Source organism: Glycine max, chromosome 20 (assembly GCF_000004515.6).
Source record: "Glycine max cultivar Williams 82 chromosome 20, Glycine_max_v4.0, whole genome shotgun sequence".
NCBI classification, from domain to species: domain Eukaryota; kingdom Viridiplantae; phylum Streptophyta; class Magnoliopsida; order Fabales; family Fabaceae; genus Glycine; species Glycine max.
Window position 1 is genome coordinate 2,600,110 of NC_038256.2, and position 19,192 is coordinate 2,619,301.

Below are 19,192 nucleotides of genomic sequence, written 5' to 3' on the forward strand. Positions count from 1 at the left end.
ACAATTCACAAATCCTGAAAAATAGACCTTTCTACTTAACAATTTGAATCTCGTTTACAAAACACTATTTTTAAAGTCTTGACCTCCAACTATTTGACTTTTCAGAATTTGACACTAATAAATTTTTATTTTCATCAATAAATATTAATAGTTAATATTGTCACGTTTTTATTAGCTGAACATTTGAATTTGTAATCTTTCTCTCCTTTTTATTCTACCTTCCTCACTAGACCAATCTTATATCTTCTAGACTAGTAAACTTAATACTAGTTATCAAATACCTTAGCAGGCACTTCAAATAACTGGTTATGCAAAACATGTCAACGGCGAATGCCTTGTCGTGCTGAATAACGTGTTTGCTTGATTTTAGCTTAATCCATTTCATATGTTTTCCTTCTACGATTGTTGATCTTCCAAAGTGTTTCATACCAAATTTACAAACTGGAGTTCATCTTAGTTTTTGTTTCAGTCAGCAAACGTTTTGAAGAATAATCATGATTGGATAGGTAGTGATCCCTAGAAACTATTTATGTTACATACATCATTCTTATTTGTCAAGATAAAACTTTCACCTAAAACATTTATCACTAACTTGCTGTTTCTTTTTTCTTTTTCTTTTGCAGGGGATAGTGGTAGAGTCCCATTACCACTGCTGCCTGATCCTACAACAAATTTTCAATGGGATGAGGTTAAACCACTTTCAGGAAAACCATACTGTCATTGTGTTCTTTCACCTACAAATCTTCATCCCCGTTATTACATGGTAATTTTGTACTTGGTTTTACAGACCCCATATGTTATTTCATTCGTTTTTAGAAGTATAAAAGACAAAAAAGATAAAGAGGTCAAATGACCATAATTTGGTAAAGAGAAAAAATTGTTTAACATGGTACTGGTATGAAATAACCTCCGCCGGAAGTATTGATTAATCTTCGTCGGAGATCGTGGGTGGACACAAGGTAGGTATACTCTTCCGAATGCAATTTATTTTATATCCAACAACTGACCAAGATTCACATCTTAGACTATTTGGTCAAGAGACCCAAGTCTCTACCACTTATGTCAACTATTGTTGATCATAATTTGGTATGATATTATATCACTCTTCCTTAGAAGTGAGGTGAATTTAAGATTATGGATTAGGGCCTAGCAGATGCATGTTTGTGTACATCAACTACAAAGGTAAAATAGAATAAAGTCAATAAAACATTTGAAAGAACAGGCTTGACTAAATTCAATGTATCTTTCACCGTACTCTTGTGATTCTAATGTTTTTGTTGATGCATCGTTATGTCTAACTTATTACCTGTGTCTTATCATGGTCTTGTATTTAGTTAAACATACTCATGGCCAATAATTTTTAGCACATTTTTGGTTTTATGCTTGGAAACATTGGAGTTTAATTACTTCATTTTTTGTTTCATAAAGGTCCATACATCTATAGCGTGTTTGGATTCACATCTGCATAACTCAAACGTGGATCACAAAAGTAACTTTTAGTTGTTTTTGGTGCATTTTGGATGTGAAAATTTGATTAAATGCGAATCACATATACTAATCCAAACACGCTATCATAGCAAAAATTGATTTCTTTCTTTACTATGCCTTGAGAAATGCTGGACACACTGAAGCACACAAGACAATTCCATGTTTGTATACAAAGGAAAATCATTTTAAAAATCTTGTATTGCATATAGATGCCGGTGATGAACTTACGGTCAAAACTTCCTTCTATTGAGGTCCCTACCATTCTCATCTATGGGGGCAAGAGCTGGGACAGGTGTATTATGGACAAAGCAAACACAAGACTTTTGGTGTCGCAGGCTGGAAAAAGTTTGTTGCCGACAACGATTTCAGGGTTGGAGATGCTTGCATTTTTTAGCTCATGGAAAGCAGTGACAAGAAAGTCATCTTGGAAGTTCAAATTCTTAGAGAATGATCATAGGTCAAGAGAATGAAACGATCATAGGTCACAGTCGGGAAAATCCAGTTGTCCTTAACTAGTATTCTAACCATCTAATGCATTTCATTTTCCTTTTCATTCTGAAATGGTTCAGGGTTATTGGATAACTTTTGTATAATTGGATAACTTTTGTATGTTAGTGCATGGATGTTGTGATTGTTGTCCCCTGCCACAACTTGTTAGGAATAGTAAATTTATGTGCTATGTTCTATGTATAAATACCACTTGAATTTTATTATTGTCATCAGTACTTTCTGGGCTAACTCTGCAATTTTCTTGATTTACTTTGGGTTGTGTAACTTGTTAGATTTGGAGGGTGGAGATAGGATAGGACCCTTTTAATTTTTTAGTACATGATGATTTTTGAATGCTTTTCAAGGAAAAAATTGCCTTTGTATAAAAAAATTCTCTCAATATTTTTTTAGTTATAAGCTGTTTTGAACTCAATAATCCAAACACAGACGTGAAAGAGGACCAAATACATTTTCAACTTTCAACCATGTGAATTGCAAGCATTCATACAATTTATAAATCTAAATTGGACTTTTTAAAAAAATGAAATTTGGAAAGCAAAGTAAGAAGCATACAATGATATGAGCTGGGGCAGGGGTTAGTATTTTAAGTTTGAACACTTCACATTTTTACCCTTTTCTTCCTTGCTAATGGTTCTACTTATATCGGAGTTTTAGTAAGGAAATGAAATGAAGTGGGAAGGTAAAGAATGAAATGGAATAAAACATACCGATCTAATGTTGGGTTGTTTAATGAGTGGGGGGCAGTGAAATTCCTGCAATTCCTCCTCAGTCAAGTTTTTAAAACATTTTAGCATGCATACACTAAAGTGGTGCATGCTCATCCAATGCTACCTTAATCTCCAACTGATCATGATACTATTAAGGAACTTTGAATATACAGTGACAACATTAGCGCTAGTAACTAGTAAGGAACGTTCAATGTTCTTGTGATCATAATAATTCCCTGAGCAACAACCCTTTGTCACTTACAAAAAACATGGACCAAGATTAAACTTATGACAACGCTCAACTATCATGTAATGAAGTATTAAACTTCAATCTCAAGTCTTCAGGGTATTCACTTAGGACAACTTACAAAAATAATAGAAAAAATAACCGACACTTGTTTCAAGTAAAGCCGGGAATTTCTCCTGGCATTGGAGCTAACTCATTCTTGCTAAACTTTTCCTCGTCATAAAATGAGGCACGCACCACTCTACCCCCAAAGTACCGACCATCAAGGTCGACAAGCGCTTTAGTTGTTTCTTCAGATCTCTCAAACTGCACAAAGATTCTTACTGCTTCATGAACGGGGAAATTTGGCTCTGTTATCTCAAATATCAGAACTCGGGTTACAGTTCCATATTTGGCACATTCAGATCCTACCTCATCTTCTAGCTCGTCGTCTACCTCACCAGGACCCACCTTCAACAAGAAAGTACATATAGTGAGTCATATGCAATCAATTAATCTACAACACCACCAATTCCATTTTAGGATGAACTAATGCAATCACTGTTGAGCTTTTCATGGCATAGATTAACCAGTTAGGCATCAAAGTATGCAAATATGCACACTTATAAAATGAATTGTTTGGATAAACTTCTCCATTAGTACTTATAGAAGAAAACAAGAAAGTAAAATAAATTGAGTTTCTCTCAAATTTAAAATTAACTTAAGCACTTAACTTTTATAGAAGCTATCTAAAAGCTGAGGTGCATAAGTTTTCAGCCTATGGAAAAAGCTCAATTCATTTTACGTTCTTATTTTCTTCTCCTATGAATACTTGTGAAGACTAAGGCTCAAGTGTAATTTCAGGATACAAACACACCATCTTGTGAGCACTTGGACTCATGATGGAATTCATAACTATTGCATAAACTACAATTCAATGTAAAAAGCTGCAACCATTTACTACACGAGAAAAGATTAGTGTGCAGAATTCCAATTTTTGGGATTGGAAAGCACTTCAGAACAGATGGTTGCGTCACAAGTTTCTAATTTTGGTTTTTGTGGGAATTGGGTTTGGGAGAACTATTATTTATTTTCATCTTAGGACAGACTGCTTATTCTCTACTCTTCAAAGAAAATTTCTTCTAATCAATGTCAACAAAAACATGATCAAATAAACACTTCAATCTGACATGTTACTTCAGTGGTCAAATCTCAGCACTTGTAATGTGCAAAAAGAGGAAACAAATGATGCACACCAATTTGTTTTAAAACCCAGTGTCCAGACACAAACTATGAAAAAGTCCAGAATTATTTTATCAAACATTTCAGTGCATGCACAAAGTTAAATATCAAACATTTCAGAGCATGCACAAAGTTAAATATCAAACATTTCAGTGCATGCACAAAGTTAAATGTGACTTGGGTATTTATCAAGGTCATAACCATAAACTTCCCAAAATAATGAAACAGAACTTTGAAACTATAAAACAGAGACTGACAAATTTCAATTATTTCAAAATATTATGGCAGGAACCTCCCCTCCCAGGTCTCATCTCAAAAACACAATTACAAAAAATGGCTTATATCCTATCCTATGATAGCATTGTGAAACAATGAGAATAAGTTCAAAGAAGCAAACATCCCTAACTCAAAATTTACAAACACATCATAAATTAGTAATTTATATCATCCCCTCATACTGCATTAACAACATAATACTTTGAGAGCAGGGCAATTGAGAAACAAGTTACTCGTTTACAGTGGAAGTAAAAAGGGATTAACCAAGATATCTCAAGCTAATTGATCAGCAAATTAACAAGCTAAATATATCATAAGCAGTGGCATTCCTGATGATCAAACACTTAAAAGGATGTAAGATACTGATCAGTACATCACTATCAACTTCAACGAAAAATTAAAGAATGAATATGTGTCATACAGACATGCTTCTCTGTTACGAAAAAGGATGAATGTTTGCCAACATGTTATCAGTGAAAATTATATTTGAATAATGAATCTTTAAAGGAAAGAATGATGATGATTATGTAATAGGATTTTTCACTAGTTTCTACTCGTTGCAAGAGTTAAGATTTCACAAGCATAATTTCTTGAGACCAACTAACATGAGCTTCTTTTCATGCTTAGAGAAAACTTGGGGTTAAAACTAAACAATTTCTTGTTCAAGGAGTGCAGAGTATACTGCCATTCATGTAATTGCTTTGGCACTACAAAAGACCAATAGACAATAAAGAAGCATAGAGGCACAATTCCTATTCCATTCTTCGTAATCTTCTTTTGGTAAACAAACTTCAAAATTCAAATGTATATTTATCCTCAACAGATGCTGCTTCAACTTTCTGCCAAGCACATTCATTCCTCATACACAATACTACACTTTTACTTGAAGCCTGTCCTGTCCTCTGTTTGCATTCCTAAAACCTCAAGTGAAGCACTATCTCATCCTAATTGGCACCAAGCAATGATAGACTAGATGCCTTCCCTACATTCTAAAAACACACTAGATCAAGTATCTAAACTAAAGGGTAATAGCTATTTGTCAGTGGGAGTTTATAGTTGAAGTTGGTCCATAATGGCTATATTGACCGTTGGAAAGCTCATTTAGCAGCTAAGTACTACACACAAATCTATGGTCATGGCTACGGCAATACTATTTTCTTTAGTCGTTAAGATAGACTCTGTTCAATCCTTCCTCGTCATGGCTGCTGATCAGTCCAGCAGTGACCTCTTTATCACATTGACAAAAAGAATACCTTAGTAATTTATAGGTGGAAATTTACATGGAGTAACATCCTAGTTTTTTTTTTTTTTCCGGGAAAGTCTAAATTGGTGTTCAAGCTTCATAATCCTTGCACAGACAAAAGCAGTTCCTTGAGTTTGGTTAGTCCACTTGAAACCATTGTTCATTTTGATAAGTCAAGTGCTCTAAGCATATCATAGCCCATAGCGTTAAACTTAAATCCATGCACGAAACCATAGATTATTAAAATCACATCCATCGCTCACCAAACCAAAACATCACAATGCCTCATCTTTTGCAAAAACAACAAAAGAACAAACTAACCCCCTGCTAGTTTTAAAACCAAAACTCCACAGCACGCACACCATAATCTACATTCTACAACATCACAACCAAGTGAAGCAACAGCAAAAAATGCGAAATCTTCACCTAATCTAAAGTTCACACAAGACCAGCTCATCTAAGGCAGCAACCTCCAAATCAACTGACAACAACCAATCAGAGAAAACAGCCACAGATCAACTGATCAAGCTCACAAATTACCACATAAAACACAATCCTTACTAACAATCACAATTCACAAGATTCAGTAAATTTCAACATCACTAAGAATCAACGGCACTTGACAATTAACATATCAAAATACAAATAAGTCACTCAAAATGTGACATACCATGTTCCTGAGCAGCAGCACCCTGGTAGGCACACCATTGAAGTTAACACTCTTAACTTTCTTGCTGCTGCTGCTATTGTTGTTGTCACTGGCATTCACAATAACCCCGGCTCGTCTATCGGTCTTCTTCGCCATCAAAGGCGTGGTGATCCCCTGCTCCTGTTTCCCCAGCCCCTGCCCTTCCTTCCACCCCATCTTCGCCATCATCCGCTGCGCCGCCGTCATCTGCCCGCCAGCCCCAACCCCCAATCCCCCCGTCTCCGACTTCCCGATTGTAAACCCGTCCACATTCCCCGGGGGTGGCGACGGCGACCTCGGCACCAACACCGCCCCCGACCCAGACCCCGCCCCGCTCATCGCAGCGCGCCTCCTCCACGCCTCTTCGCCGGAAACATTAAGCCTCGACGACGACGAATCGTTGTTATTGCTGTGATCTCTTTCTCTCTCTCTTTCTCTTTCCTTTTCCCTTTCCTTCTCCTCCTCTTCCTCCTCGTGGCGGCGGCGCTCGAGCTCGCGCAGCATCTCGGCCTCACGGGCTTTGCGCTTGCGGTCGCGGCGGTAGTCCTCGTAGTCGTTGGGCCGGGTCGGGTCGTATTCTTCGAGGACGGTGGACTGGACGCCAACGAGGGCGGGCTGGAGGAGGGCGTCATCAGGGGGAGGGGCGGGCGAGGAGGAGAGGATGGGCTTGGGGATGGTTGTGGTGGTGGGCCTGGGCTTGGGCTGGGCCCGGAGGAGGGTTTGGGGGGGAGCGAAGAGGGAGGCGGGCTTGCGGAGCGTGGCGGGAGCCATCTTGGTGCTGGAGGACCAGACGTTGGGGGTGGGCTTGTTGTCTTCCTCGGCGGAGGAAGGTGGAGGAAGGTCTCCGTATAGACCACCCAACATTTTCCAAAACCGAACCAAACCGAAATTGGATTCTAATTCTGAAGAAAAGATAGATAGTGGGTATTAGATTAGGGATTGGCTCATCATAACACAGAACGAAACACTGACTGCGGCTGAGTGAGCTCAATGGGTCGATTTCACGGTTGAGCCCTACTCTGATCGCGTAGCGGCAGAGGGAGGATTCATGAACTTTAGTAGTTAAAAAACTTAAAAGTCCAGTGTTTTAAGAAAAAAAAAAAGTTTTTTTGTTTTAATGAGAGATAATATTTCTTGAGTTGAAAAAAATAAAAATAAAAATTGTCGAAATAAAATGGATAATCATTTAAATAAATTTACTTGTGTATCATCACGTTCTTAAATTAAAAAAAAAAAAAAAAGTGGATGTGAATTTTTTTAATATTAAATAACCTTTGCTAGTTTAAAAGGAAAAAAAAAACTCTTTTAGAAATTTGTCTTGTAATTTTTAAAAAATGTCTAAATGTCACTGTTTAATTGAAAAATTTAACAACAATGTGTATTAGGAAAAAGCTTGATTTAAGGTTTTTTAAGACTAAATGTCATGTTGGGTCTTTTATTTATTTATTTTATTTAGAATCACTTGCCTTAATATTTGATTGTGAATTTTTCTCTTCTTGCTTCTAAGGATGCTTCTTGGGTTGATGACATTTTTTCTTATGAATCTCAACTTTTGAGTTCTTTTTGAAGATGATTGTTAGTCCATCTTTTTCTTGAGAAGTTATTGCTTGATGTTCTTCTTTTTCTTCTTGAGAATCCACTAGTTGTTGTGCAAATGTCTCAAACACAATGTTTGCCTTGACGTATATCTTCCCTCTTTTTGACAAGTCTTTATCCATGATTCTTTGTTCATGGACTCTTTACAATTCATCTAGCTTTTCTGCAGCTAGATCTTTTACTTCTTGAATTCATTTAGAGTTTCTTCTGATATGAGTGTATGTGCTTACATCCTGGGACTTCATTTTGTCCCTTCCATTTGTGCTTAGTGACTTGCTTATGGATGCTCATGATGCTCCTTCTCCGATGTTTATTCTTGCCATAAATTATTTAGGATATTTTCCTTTTACACGGTTAAGTGTGCTTAACCCTCAAAGGATGAGCTCTTAATACCAATTAAAATGGATTAATTGATCACTAGAATGGAGGTTGAATAATAATACTAAATTGATTTTGGCCTTTTCTGCACATTCAAAATAGTGCTTCTGATATTTCCTTTAAAGCCTCTAGCTTGGATATCAGAAGTTAGTTTTAAGGAGATACTTCCTTTCTTATTTGAGATATCAAATAATTAGTCTATGTATATCAAGTATCTTATAAAGTATTATTTCTCAAAAGATTTAGAATCAATCTAAACCTTATTGCCAAAATCAATTTTTTATACTTAAAACTTATGTTGGTTATGAAGTTATAAACCTTTTTAAAAAAAATATTGTTTAAATGTAATAATGTTAACTCAATGTAAATCTAAATACTTATCGAAAGATATGATAAAGATGAAACAAATAAATGCATGGGAAGCATAAAGAAAAGGAAGTCCGCACATAGAATTTATATTGGTTCACCCATAAATCTTTGACTACATTCAATTCCAACAATTGTAGGATTTCTATTAACACAAACACCAACCACTAGGTATTCTTTCTCCTTAAGTCTCCTTTGGCTTTCCCAATATTCTTCTCAAGCCTCTGCAGGCTACACTAGTATTCTAAATCTCCATAAGTTTCACTTAGTATTCTCCTAGCCTCTATAGGCCCTTCAAGAACATTCTTTAAGCCTTTACAAGCCTTCATTAGTATTCTCTAAGTCTCTACATGTTCTTCATTAGTATTCTTTTAAGCGTTTGTAGGCTCCAATACCTAAGTATTCTTTCATTAGCCTCTCTAGGACAAAATCTCAACAGCAACTATTGTTGACACCCACGACAATCATTGTGTCACTCAGACAACTCTAGAAGTAGAAATCCTTTAATTGCTTTTATGTGTTTTCTCTCACAGGGTTTTGCTTAAGGACAAACTCCTATTACACCTTGTGGGATGACATCTTTAATGTGACTCCTCTTTCGAAGGTGTTTATAGAAACTCTATAGGATAAAACAATTTGGCTCTAATCCTTGAGAGTTTTGGTTAAGGAAGATTTGTATCAAAAGTTATATATCTCTCTATTCACCTTAGATTTTTCTAATCTTACTATCTCTATCATTTTTTCATTCCTTGTAATGAACTTTAACAAGTCGAGGTCCTTTACATGAGTTGCACAATTTGAGAAAAATATAAATTCAAAAAGATATATTATAGATAAGAAAAATATATTTAAACTTTAATTTATTAATATATAAATACTACTATTAATAATAGAAATATTATTATTCAACTTTTTTTATTAATATATTTTTATAAGTATATACTAATATTAATAATTTATATTGATATTCACGTAGAAGTATATTTGTATAAGTATTTAAGTAAAAGTATTAATATATTAATAATATTATTAATACTAATATATATATATATATATATATATATATATATATATATATATATATATATATATATATATATATATATATATCTTACTACTAAATAAATAAATTGATATGTGTGGTCCCATTTGTGTTATATATGTTACTCCTTCATGTCCTTATTATTATATGACACTTTGAACATAACTACACAAACTAACAAAAAAGTGTTAATGCATTTGATTTTTAAAAAAAAATGTACTAATTTACTAATTTTACACTTATTAATAATCATTAATTTATTATGGGTAATGTAAAAATAGTAAAGTCTAACACTATTATACATCACTATCAATAAAAAATAAATACTTAGGAAATGATTGTTTCATGAAATATTTATTTATTCTTAAAAATATGGTATTAGGAAATTTTATTTTCATGGTTATGAAGTAATAAAATAATTAATGTTAGATATTACACGTTTTTTTTTAATACTCAAGAATAACATTCCAAAAAGAAAATATTCCTAGGATTAAATAATTAATTTGTATACTTTAAATGTTAGAGACTTATAAAACAATGTTGATTAATACTCAAGTCTAAGTTTCAATAATGTTAGAAACTTATTGTTGTTGAAATTTTATGTGTACTTTAAATGTTAGCTACTTATAAAGTTATGCTTTTATCTTTAGTTTTTAATGTTATAAAGTTATGATATTTTCATAAATAAAAAAGTTAGTATCTCTCCTCTTATATATAAGAAGCAAAGACAATCATTCAAGACCAATAAAATTTATTAAATTGATTAATTTTGATTAATAATGTCATAAATTTTAATTTAATTCAAAAAATACTCATAAAATTATTTAAAAGATAGTTATTTCAAATGATGAGAATGTCTTACTTTGTTAATATAAATACATGCATTTCAATAAGAAATGAATAAATATCTCATTAATAGATATCATAATAAATTAAGATAATTTTTTTTATCAATTAATACATTTAAAAGGGATTCTATATTTTTTATAATGACCAAAAAATAACCTATGTTGTTTTTTCTTATATAAAAGACTAAAAGTAATATATGATATGCCACTTCTCTCGTGACTATACTTTCGATATGATTCAATGAATTTATTTAGATTTTTTTATAAAAAAGATTGAAAGTATTATTATTATTATTATTATTATTATTATTATTATTATTATTATTATTATTATTATTATTATTCTTGTTGATTTAACCACAATTTAAGCATGATTAAAGATTATTGTTTGGCAACTATTCATGTTTTTGTCCCTTAAATTAAATGATAATCAAACTGTCATTAATTATTTATTTACCTTTTTGTAGTCATTTGAAAGGATTACGCAAAATATGTAATGATTGATTGACTGATCTGAGGACGAAGCTTAATGGCACTAACACTTATAACATTACTCATGAATCATCGATACTTGCACAATCAATCAGACACTTGGCGGTGTACTTATCAAAGGAGGAGGAGAAAGACAAACCAAGAATGATGTTATGGACTCCAGACAAATTTTGTATTTCTTCATGTTATGTTAGACTTATTTATGTAATATTTCATCTTATGATTATTTTCTATTATTTTATGTTTAGGTGAGACTTATTTTATAATGTTTCATTTTTATCCAAGGAAAAAATAGATGAACCTTAGTGATTGAATTATACAACGAAAAATACTATTCATCGTGAAAGTAATAAATAGAAGGAAAACATAGATGAAACATGAGGGATTGGATATAAAACAAAAAATACCTACCATTCATTACAACCCCCGTTAAGCCCTGTAATTTCACATAACAGAAAATAAAATTTCAGAGAAAAAACTAACTTGGGAAAACATTTCTCTTTTCATATTTTATTCGTAATATTGCTAGGAGAATTTACATTATCAAATACAACAAATGATTAATTGAACTACAATCAATTCCTATACAAATTTACTATTAAGGAGGTGCAATGTACAGAGAAGACGTCTTCAGGAGAAAGGAATATCAAAGAGTAGCTTCCACCACATCAACAAACTCCAGTGTATTATTACTTCACTGTCAAGCTAGAGTTGCCCTCTTGCCTCTTGTATCCCTTGACTACAGCAATTATTTTTGTTAACAAATTTAGAAAAAGGCATAGCTAAAACATAAAGATATCTCATTATGCAATTATTTACCCAATTAAATTAAGGAAATGAAACATTTGCATTTACATATATTTTTTAGGCTTAAATATGTTTAAGATCCATGATAAACGACCGAATTTTACCTAACATGACTTGAAGCTCATGGGTGTTAATTTACCCAATACTCAACAAGCAGCAAGTTCCTACTCACATCCATAAACACAACATGAATAGAATTCTGTTAATACATCATAAAGACGAACTAGTTCACCGGAGCAACATCACCTCCTACGAATTATATGAAAGCAAGTAGAAGTGACCCCCCAACATAAAGACTCAACAGATTGGGGGAGAGAAAAGGACGGAGGGAGAGAGAAAAAACCTGGGCAACAACAGATCTCTTTGCATCCAGAAATTGGCGATACATATTTGTTGGGATCCCTCCTTAATTGGAGAGGTTCTAGAAAATTCTAGAGCTTTCTAGAAAAGTGTAGAAGTTTCTAGAACGTCCTGTAGAACTCTAAAGTAGTGTAGAACTCTCTTGAAGCTTGTGAAAACCTCTAGAATATTCTGGAGATGTGTGGAACCTTATGGAAGAGTATGAAAGGGAGTAGAAGAGTGTAGAGACTGCTAGAATGTGTGGAGCATTCTAGAGAATTAATCTCCACCCTAGGATACAAGTAATATCCACCATTCATTGTGGAGGTGGAGTAGTATAAATAAAGGTAGGAGCCTTCATTCCTAACCATCCAAGACAAGAGTGAATCCACTTCTTAGAGTGAGAAAGCTAGAAAGTTAGAGAGCCGCTTTGAGAGAGAATATAAATAGTTTGGGAAGTCTCTATCCTCAAGCTTGAGTGAGGCACTGTAGAGTGAGTCAATTTTGTAAACACATCCTTGTAACCCTACTATTCTTTTGTATAGTGGAAGAATCTCCATATTGGAGAATTATAATCGTGTGCTCCCATTACTACCTTTAATTATTAAGTGTCTATCTAAACTTTACATGCTAACACTTTTGCTTCCTTAGTACATGTACTAGTTGCATAATTTGAATTTCAAAATTGTGATAGTTGGTCTTTGTTATCTGTTAGTGGTTCATGACATCTTTAACTTTGTCATGAGTTGCTACTATAGAAGATTGATTCTTCTGTAGAATATTTTTGTGTTGTTGCTTTTGATGACTATAGTGTTGGTGCAAGATTTTTTTTTTCTTCTTTTGGTTGCTTTTCTATAATCAAGACTTGATGATATCTACAAGTTTTGTGCCTCTAAATTACTTACAAGTCTTATTAAGAGCTTATTGCTTATGTATTAGTGCTTCTAAGACTTTTGTGTTACTTTTGATCATGTTATTGCTTATGGTGTGCTTTTCTAAACATTATAAATGCTAATGTCGTCATTGTTAATTTTCTTAGTTATGCATCTTTTGATGGTACTTGATTCGTGTGTAGATTTTCATATCTACCCTTTGACTAAAGATATCTTCTAATCCTATATCTGATCTTACAAAGCTTCTAATCTTGGTACACTTTGATCTAAGAAAGCAAAACCAATCTTCCATGCTTCTGATAAACTCTCCTTCTAGTAGTCCTACTTATGATTGTGCATAATCTATGTATAGAGGGTTGGTATGCTATAACCTGATAGTTGACACCTTTCCTAATGCTTCTTGATCAAGTCTTATCTTAAATTCAAACACTTATTAGTAGCTTAAGCCTAACAGACTTAGAATTTACTTCTTAAAAGTTTGTTGTCATTACAACATTTGATTCCAAAAAGGGTCATGCTTCAACATAAGATGATGAGGCTTAGTTTGCTCATGAGCCCTTTAATGATCCTCTATAGCAAATCCTAGTCTGGCCAAAGGTAATTAGTATTGGCCATTGAAGGTTCATGACACTAATCATCTCCCGCCTTAACTTCATGGATGTTTTCTTGTTTGCTTTAGAGGGATCTAAGAATGAGGATGATAATTAGTATAGCTTGGGGAATCTATTAGGATTTTATTTGTTTTCTTAGGAATTTAGCTTGTTTTTTACTCAGAGTCTATGTTTCTCCTTTATTAGGATTTCTTTTTATGTAATCACATAATATTCAATTTATATTGTATGTCCTCAAATGTACTAGAGTGTGTGTGTGCTATATATATATATATATATATATATATATATATATATATATATATATATATATATATATATATATATATATATATATAAACAGAGAGAGTTCTTGCTATATGAGTATACTATGAGGTGCTTGGTGTGTGTTTGTTGAAAAAGAGAGAAAGTGTGGGTGATATTGAACCCGTTTAGCTAAGGGAGGTTCTGTTCGTGTGAGAGTGATATAAGAATGATGATGGATGGGAAGAGAATACGTGGGAACCATAAAGTGGTATTTGGTTTCATCCAAAAAGATTTCTCTCATTCTTTTAAAGGAAAAATAGTTAAATTCATCTCATAAAACAAATTGATCTTTAAAAAATAATGAGAAAGACAAATTTAGTTCATGAATATGTAAAACTACAATAAATTAGTCTTACCATTAAATTTGTGAGATCATTTTATCATTAAATTATAATGTTTAATGATTTATTTGACAATAAATTATATTGTTTAGGATCACATGCAGTTGAAAAATTTAGGGCCAAGCAGCTTGTCGACCTATTTAAGGTTCAACTCAGCTTGACTTGTTTACTATAAAGGTCAAGCTTAAGCTTTTTAAAAAGCTTTTTTAGATAAAAAGGTTAAACCCAAACTATAAAAAATGCTTGTTAAACTTGACAAGCCGACCTGTTTAAGTAATAATAATAATAATAATAATAATAATAACTATTATTATTATTAAATAAAAAAAATTAAAATTCTTCAAATTCTTATAAAATAATAAATAGAAAATAAAAGTACTTTTAAATTGGATTGTGACCTGTACGCATTTCACCTCTACACACGTCCCTTTGCATTCTCACTTTTTAATTCATTTTCTTTCTCTAAGTTCTTGTATCTATGCCAAAAAGATAGAGATTAAAGTTAAAAGGATAATGCAACTAGATTAATACTTCCAAGGAAAAGAATATTTTGTAAAGATATTTTCAAATAATTTAAATATTTTTGTTTGACTATATTAGTATAAATCATCTCTAATTCATACATTTTTTTAATATTATGCTTTTTTTCATTTTCTTTTGATATACTTTGTGTTTTAACGACTTGAATTCAATATGATTTCGTTTATCAATTATTTTTGGATTTGTACATTAGTTATATGAAATTTTATAAGTTTCTTTTTTTTAGTTAGTATTTCACTAGGCTTTAAAATAATTAATTGATCAAAGACGTCTTTAAGCAAGCTTTTAAATATGCTCGTAGGCCAAAATGTAAGTCGAGCCGAGCCTTCAAAAAAAGCCTATGACAGGTAATGAGTTAAGCTTAAACCTTACGTATTCAACTCAAGTCGAACTCAAGCCTAGTAAAGCTTGGCTTGACTCGGCTCATTTCCACCCCTAGTGGTAAGGCAATCTTGGTGGTGGGAGGACCAAATGCACGGCGTGGTGGTTAGCACGTGCCCCAGTAAGAGAATCACCATAGGTTTCTTTTAAGTTATTGAATTTTTATAATTTTAAAAATATTTTTAAATTATTAGATAATAAATTTTCTTATATTATTTGTATTTAATTTGTTATTAAAATTTCTTCCCTCTCTAAATATAAAATAGAATAACTATTTTAAATGATAATTTTTTCTTGCCTTTTAAAACAAGAACATTTAAAAAAAATCTTTAAAAAATATTTTTGAATATTTTTGTTATTTTTATTTTCTTTCAATCTATTTTTCATTGATGCAAAATGAAAAAATAGATTCAAAGAGAAAAAATAACAAAAAGTAATAATTAATAATATTTGTTGCACTATTCATTTTTTAATTTTTGTTTTTAAGTTGAATTCAAATATTTTTTTAAAGAAATTATTAATAATTAAACGTAACTTTATGTAACAATATAAATACCTTATATCATAATATTAAAATATAATTTTATGTTCAAAATATTTGTTTGACAATAATTTTAATTTAAATTTAATATTGTATATAATAATTTTTTGTTATATAAAATAAGTATTTATCTTGTACATGACGCATGCTAATATATTATAAAAATTCACAATGTTCATATTTTTTATTTTTTTTTTTGCTTTTCCTCTTTCTAATGGAACATATAATAATATTTCTTGAGTAGAAAAAAACTAAACAAATTGCCAAAATTAAATGGATGATTATTTAAATGAAAAAATTTGGATAAATTTACCCTCATATAGTCATGTTCTTAATTTAAAAAAATTGGATGTAGATTTTTTTAAATGTTGAATAGTCTCTGACTGAGAAATCTAATTCAATTGGTTGAATAAGTTGTGTGAATTATTATAAATTCTTATTATTCATTTGTTTTGTGAACCATTTATTTGTTTATGAGAATATTATTCTTGAATATTAAAAAAAGTGTTTGATTAACTATTAAAATTGATTGAATAAGTTGTGTGAATTATTATAAACTCCTATGAGACGTTTGTTTTGTGAACCATTTATTTGTTCCAAAAAAATATTATTCTTAAGATTATAACATGGAAATATTATTCTTGGATATTTTTTAAAAAAAATATGTTTGATTAACTATTAAAATTAATTGAGAATGTTTTTTATATTCTCAAGAATAATTAAAACATGTGTCTGGTTGAATTATTTTTTCTCAAGAACGTGAGAGAATAGTGAGATAGTGGTAATAAGAAGGATATATCTAAATATTTACTCACGAATGTTGATTATTGTCACACAAGAATAATTTTTTCCTAACCCTCCTATAAGAATAAACATTGATTGAAGATAAGATTATGATTTTTTCAAGAATAAAATATACACGTTAATAATTATTTTAATATCCCATAACACATGCAAGATACATTTTATAGTCTTGTATTCCTGGAATAAACAAATAGTCCATAAAATAACAATCCACACACATGTTATGGGAATTGTCTTTCTTCTCGAGAAGTAGGACTAGTGAAGAACACAAACTTGTGCATGGCTGAATCCACCCAGTGCCCAATAATTTATCTATTTGTGTTCAATCTTTAACTTCTGAGCATAGGGTTACCTGTAAAGGCAAACAGTGATGGGAACAACATTTTGGAGTAGTGGAATAGAATGATTTGTAGGCCTCACCAACAACAAATGATGAGAAGATTCCTCCAATAGGAATGCATGGTCATGGAATAACGGGCGAAAGGTTAGATTAAGCACATGTGCATGATGGAGAGGGGTATAATCACCCAAATCAGGGTTAGTGATACGTAACTTTGCGACCTGATCTCTCGTGAGAAGCTTGCACAAATGGTTGTAACTCAACTGAGTTGGGTCAGTGGATGTTTCTCCTTTTAGTTCAATATAGTGAGGACCTTGGGCAAACTTCATAGTCAAAGCCTGGTAATCCATCAATAAAGACCCAAGTTTTTTGAGCCACTGGGCCCCTAACACCACGTCTGACTTTTAAAATTTTTTAAGGGTTTTCTAGATTAACAATTATAGGAAACCAATAGGATCTTGAAACCTATGATTCTCGCAAATAATAGATAAATAATGTGTACCTTTCTCTATAGTGAGACTTCTCTCCAGTGCACTTTGATTTCTTGGAAGAGGAGAGAAACAAGATTTCACTCCCTTGACTTTTTTTTTGTCTCTCTACGTTTGTAATAGTTACAGATTAGAGAGAATGCTTTTCTGTCAAGAAGGGAACCATATTTTACATTAGTGGGTATTAACCCCTTTTATAACCACTACTTCCATCAAGTACCAATTACCTTTAGAAACTTTTTTTATTTAACCCAATTACAATTTAATCCCTAACTATTAATTATTTATTTATTAGTCCCTACATAAGTCACATGTCTCTCACATAAGACATTAATTCTAACATTCTCCTACTTGGCTCATGTGACATTAATAAACATTATGGATTAAATAAATAAATAGATTAAGCTAACATAACGTGCATTGAAATGACTAAATCGTTCTATACATTAGGTACACAATAATTTTATGATTAAGAATAGGAACCAATTTGAGTCATGGCGGTTGTACATCACTTAATCGACATATTCCCTTCCATGTACTACATTAATATAACCATTAGTTAGGAGTATATAATCGGTCCAACATAATGTCTTTATTCAAGACAAAATCCGTTAACATTATTCTAATACAAATATACATGCAAACATATAGAACAGGTAATTAGAAACATGTCATAAATGAGCTTAGAGTGTCATTAAAATGCATAAGATAATTACACTTAATGATCATCAATAACAATAATGTTTATACTTTCAACATGTTCTATAAATGTCTTAGGCGGTAATCCCTTTGTCAAAGGGTCAACAATCATAAAGTTTGTGCTAATATGTTCTGTTGACACTCTTTGTTTCTGAACTTCTCCCTTCATGACAAAGTACTACAATTCTATATGCTTAGCACCCTTAGATTACTTGTCATTCTTAAAGAAAAATACTGTTGTAGAGTTATCACAATACATTTTCAACGGCCTAGCAATACTGTCAGCAATTCTAAGCCATGAAAGAAATTTCCACAAGTAATTAGCCTGAATTGTAGCCTCAAAACATGCTAAAAATTTATCTTCCATGGTAGATGTAGCAACAACTGATTGCTTTGCACTCTTCCATGATACTGCTCCTCTGGCTAAGAGAAATACAAAGCCAAGAGTGGATTTTCTTGTATCTACACATCCAACAAAGTCTGAGTCTGAATACTCAATCACCTCAAGGTGATCAGACCTCCTATATGTAAGCATGTGATCTTTCGTTCCTTGTAAGTATCTCAGAACTTTCTTTACAGCTTTCCAATGTTCCATTCCTGAATTACTTTGATATCTTCCTAACATTCCAGTTGCAGAGCTTATGTTTGGTTGAGTACAAATCTGAGTATACATAATACTCCCAACAGCAGATGCATACGACATTGCTTCCGTTTGTTTTTATTCCAGATCATTTAGGACATTGTGTGAGACTAAATTTGTCTCCTTTCTAAATTGGAATGAGTTATGTTGAGCACTTTTCCATCCTAAATCTCTCTAGTACTTTATTGATATATGTTTTCTGAGATAAGCTTAACAATCCCTGTGATCTATTACAGAATATTTCTATTCCTATCACATAGTTTTTCTCACCCATATCTTTCACTTCAAAGTTTCTAGAGAGAAACTTTTTAGTCTCGTGAAGAAGACCGAGATCATTAGTTGTAAGCAAGATATCATCAA

General features: G+C 32.1%; 2 protein-coding genes and 1 long non-coding RNA gene across 3 annotated transcripts; 1 reads left to right on the forward strand and 2 right to left on the reverse strand.

The window, feature by feature from the left end:
• Positions 1-264: 264 nt before the first annotated feature.
• Positions 265-2,225, forward strand: LOC102662863 (uncharacterized). Its single transcript, XR_005890188.1, has 3 exons — positions 265-506; positions 624-763; positions 1,698-2,225. It is a non-coding gene; the product is annotated as an uncharacterized lncRNA (long non-coding RNA).
• A 675-nt stretch (positions 2,226-2,900) lies between these two features.
• Positions 2,901-7,477, reverse strand: LOC100800998 (DNA-damage-repair/toleration protein DRT111, chloroplastic). The gene is made up of 2 exons (XM_003556494.5): positions 6,363-7,477; positions 2,901-3,402 (listed from the first exon to the last, which is right to left on the reverse strand). The coding sequence occupies exons 1-2, from the start codon at positions 7,242-7,244 to the stop codon at positions 3,106-3,108; spliced, it is 1,179 nt and encodes a 392-aa protein (XP_003556542.1). The 5' UTR covers positions 7,245-7,477; the 3' UTR covers positions 2,901-3,105.
• Positions 7,478-18,400: 10,923 nt separating this feature from the next.
• On the reverse strand, positions 18,401-18,895 carry LOC121174385 (secreted RxLR effector protein 161-like). The gene has a single exon (XM_041013626.1). It carries the CDS (start codon positions 18,893-18,895, stop codon positions 18,401-18,403), a length of 495 nt encoding a protein of 164 aa, XP_040869560.1.
• Positions 18,896-19,192: the final 297 nt, after the last annotated feature.